This window comes from Chenopodium quinoa, unplaced genomic scaffold (genome assembly GCF_001683475.1).
Source record: "Chenopodium quinoa cultivar QQ74 unplaced genomic scaffold, ASM168347v1, whole genome shotgun sequence".
In the NCBI taxonomy this organism is placed as follows: Eukaryota; Viridiplantae; Streptophyta; class Magnoliopsida; order Caryophyllales; family Amaranthaceae; genus Chenopodium; species Chenopodium quinoa.
Window position 1 is genome coordinate 2872379 of NW_018745413.1, and position 3465 is coordinate 2875843.

At 38.6% G+C, this 3465-nt stretch overlaps 1 protein-coding gene across 1 annotated transcript; it reads left to right on the forward strand.

The window, feature by feature from the left end:
• Nucleotides 1-416: 416 nt before the first annotated feature.
• On the forward strand, nt 417-3003 carry LOC110713418. The gene is made up of 3 exons (XM_021891870.1): nt 417-1118; nt 1294-1872; nt 2053-3003. Exons 1-3 carry the CDS (start codon nt 417-419, stop codon nt 3001-3003), a joined length of 2232 nt encoding a protein of 743 aa, XP_021747562.1.
• The last annotated feature ends 462 nt before the right edge of the window (nt 3004-3465 follow it).

Below are 3465 nucleotides of genomic sequence, written 5' to 3' on the forward strand. Positions count from 1 at the left end.
AGAGATGGAGAGCTAAGGTGACAGCCCTTCAGGAAACAAAGGACTTTACAAAGTTCAATATTGAACAACTAGCAGGTTCTCTCATGACCCATGAGCTACACCTTGGAGTCAACAATGAACCCATGAGGAACAAGGGATTGGCTCTTAAGGCTGATGAGGAGGAAGACTCAGAAGTGGACGAGGATGAGGCTGCCGTAATTGTGCGAAGATTCAAAAAGATGTTCAAGAAAGGCCGAACCTCAAGGATCTTCGGGAAATAGACCTCAAATCCAAAGCCTGACTACAGCTGCCACAAGTGTGGATCCCCATATCACTTTATCAGAGACTGCCCCCTTTGGGAAAATGATAAAGGGAAAGGAAAGGCTAAGGAACAGGGAAGAGAAAAATTCAGAAAAGCAAACTATCAAAAGTCAGACATGAGGAAGGCCATGATAGCAGCTTGGGGAGACTCAAAAAGTGAAGAAGAAGATGATGACCAACCAGAAGAGGTGACGGCCAATCTTTGTTTGATGGCCAAATCAAATGATGAAAAGGCTTACCTTGAGGAACTCCAGAAAGAGGTATTTCTTGATCCTAAACAGCTTAAAACTCTCTCTAAAGATGTCTTGATAGATATGTGTCTAGAAGAAGAAGAATTCTTTAGAGATACATGTGTGAAGTTGAACAAATGTGAAAAAGCTCTTAAGGTTTGCAAAGAACATGGTGCTTGGTTGGAAACAGCCTATGCCAAGTCTCAAAGCAAATTAAGAGAGCTTGATTTTAAATACAAACACATAACTGAGATAGCTGATAGAATTAAGAATAAAAGTATTCTTCTGAATGTTGAATTAACTCAGTATAAGCTCATAAATTCTGATATCAGTTCTAGCAGTTCCTTAAGTGATCAGTTGCTTAAATTCAATGTTGATTTTGAAAATTTGAAAAATGAGCTTTCTACCTTAAAAACTAAAAAAGATCAACTTGAATCGGAACTGAATTCTAGAAAGGATAAAAGTATTGACCCAAAAGTCATACCTAAGTGGATAGCTGAAGCTCAAGGTAAAAGAATTGAAGGCCTTGGTTATATGACCAAGAGGAAAGGTAAGCAAAAGAAATATATTGAGCTTCCTAGCATTAAGGTATGCACTTTTTGTGGTAAAAGTATGGACATCTCTATGGACAGTGTAGGATAAGAGAAGAAGGTGATAAAAGAAATGTAAAACAAGTGTGTGTCAAGAAAACTGATATTGCATCCACGTTTAAGGAACCCTGGGAAACCTGGGTTCCTGATCCTAATGCTTAGTTTTCTTGCAGGTCCTAGTGAGGGGGAACAACTCGTGGTATCTCGACAACGGTTGTTCAAAGCATATGACAGGTGATAAATCAAAATTACTCTCACTAGAAGACTACCCTGGAGGAACAGTAACCTTTGGGGATAATAAGAAGGGCAAGATCATTGGAAAAGGCAAAATTGGTAGATCAAAATCTCATTCCATTGATAATGTGTTCCTGGTCGAGGGCTTAATGCACAATTTGCTTAGTATATCACAATTCTGTGATAAAGGAAATTCTGTAAGTTTTACTTCTGACTCTTGCAACATCATCAAAAAAAAGTCAGGAAAGGTTGTTCTAGAAGGAACAAGAAGAGGGAACACTTATACAGTTGACCTCAACTTAATCCCAAGGAACAACCTTACATGTCTGAGTGTTGTTGAAGATGATCCCCTGCTATGGCATAAACGTTTTGGACATGCTAGCTTTTCATTACTGGACAAGCTGAGGTCAAGGAACTTGGTTGTGGGACTTCCTACTATCAAGTTCCTACAGAACAAAGTTTGTGATGCATGTGTGAAAGGCAAGCATGTTCGCTCATCTTTTAAATTGAAGAAAATGGTAAGCACTATAAAGCCTTTGGAATTAATCCATATGGATTTGTGTGATCCCATGAGAATTCAAAGTAGGAGTGGCAAGAAATATGTTTTGGTTATTGTTGATGATTATTCTAGATTCACTTGGGTTATTTTTCTTTCTAGTAAAGATGAAACTTTTAACGAGTTTGTTGCTTTTACCAAGAAAATACAGAAAATCAGTGGTCACTCCATAGTCCATCTCAGATCAGATCACGGAACTGAATTTGAGAACTCAAGATTCGATGAGTTTTGCAGGGAAAATGGCATGAATAATAATTTCTCAGCTCCAAGGACTCCCCAACAGAATGGAGTTGTAGAAAGGAAGAATCAAACCCTTGAGGAAATGGCTAGAACGATGCTAATTACAAGTGGATTGCCAAGGAACTTCTGGGCTAAAGCCGTGAATGCAACATGTTACATCCTTAACCGGGTAACAATTAGAAGTATCATCAACAAGACTCCCTATGAACTATTCAGGGGAAGGAAGCCAAACATATCTCATCTTAGAGCCTTTGGTTGTAAGTGCTTTGTACATAATAATGGTAAGAAAAACCTAGGGAAATTTGATGAAAGACGTGAAGAGGCTATATTTCTAGGATATGCCTCTGATAGAAAAGCTTATAAAGTTTATAATAAAAGCTCAATGTGTGTTGAGGAAAGCATTCATATAATCTTTGATGAAGTTAACCAATTTTTGAGTGTGCAGGAACTAGAAGATGATAATGATTTTGAAATTGGATTGATAAGAGACAGGGATGAAGAAGAGACTCAAAAGCAAACCAAAGAAAAGCAGCCTGCTCCAGAAGAGGAACATCAAGAAAATGTAGAGGTTCCTCAACCAGATGAACAGGTGAATGAGGAACAAGCAGAAGAAGCAGAAGGAACGGAACCAGAAGCTCCTCAAATTGGAGTTCCAGCAAGGGAATTTCAACCCAGGCCATTCAAGTATCAAGGCTCCCACCCAACTGATCTAATTATCAGTGATATAGGAAAAGGAACTCAAACAAGATCACAAATGAGGAACTACAACGCATTCCATGCATTTCTGTCCATTCTAGAGCCAAGAAATCATCAAGAAGCCTTAGGAGATGCTGATTGGATAGTGGCCACGTAAGAGGAACTCAATGAGTTCGAAAGGAACAAAGTCTGGCACCTTGAGCCAAAGCCTAAGGGAAAGAAAGTAATTGGGCTCAAATGGGTGTTCAGGAACAAACTTGATGAACATGGAACCATAGTAAGGAACAAGGCTAGATTGGTTGTGAAGGGCTATAACCAATAGGAAGGTATTGATTTCGATGAAACCTTTGCTCATGTAGTTAGACTAGAAGCTATTAGAATCCTAGTGGCTTTTGCTTCTTTTATGGGTTTCAAACTCTATCAAACGGATGTGAAATGTGCTTTTCTAAATGGTTTCTTATATGAGGAGGTGTTTGTTGAACAACCTCTAGGTTTCAAAAATCCTAAATTTCCAAATCATGTTTTTAAGCTTGATATAGCTCTCTACGGGCTCAAACAAGCTCCAAGAGCCTGGTATGAAAGGCTTTCAAAGTTCCTACTGAAAAATGATTTCAAAAGA

Excerpts from the sequence above, each read along its gene's own strand:
- LOC110713418 (XM_021891870.1), top strand. The coding sequence starts at position 417 with ATGAGGAAGGCCATGATAGCAGCTTGGGGAGACTCAAAAAGTGAAGAA. Across the intron at positions 1,119-1,293 it reads TTGAGCTTCCTAGCATTAAG|GTCCTAGTGAGGGGGAACAA; the intron begins GTATGCACTTTT and ends GTTTTCTTGCAG. Across the intron at positions 1,873-2,052 it reads CTTTTAAATTGAAGAAAATG|AAAATACAGAAAATCAGTGG; the intron begins GTAAGCACTATA and ends GCTTTTACCAAG.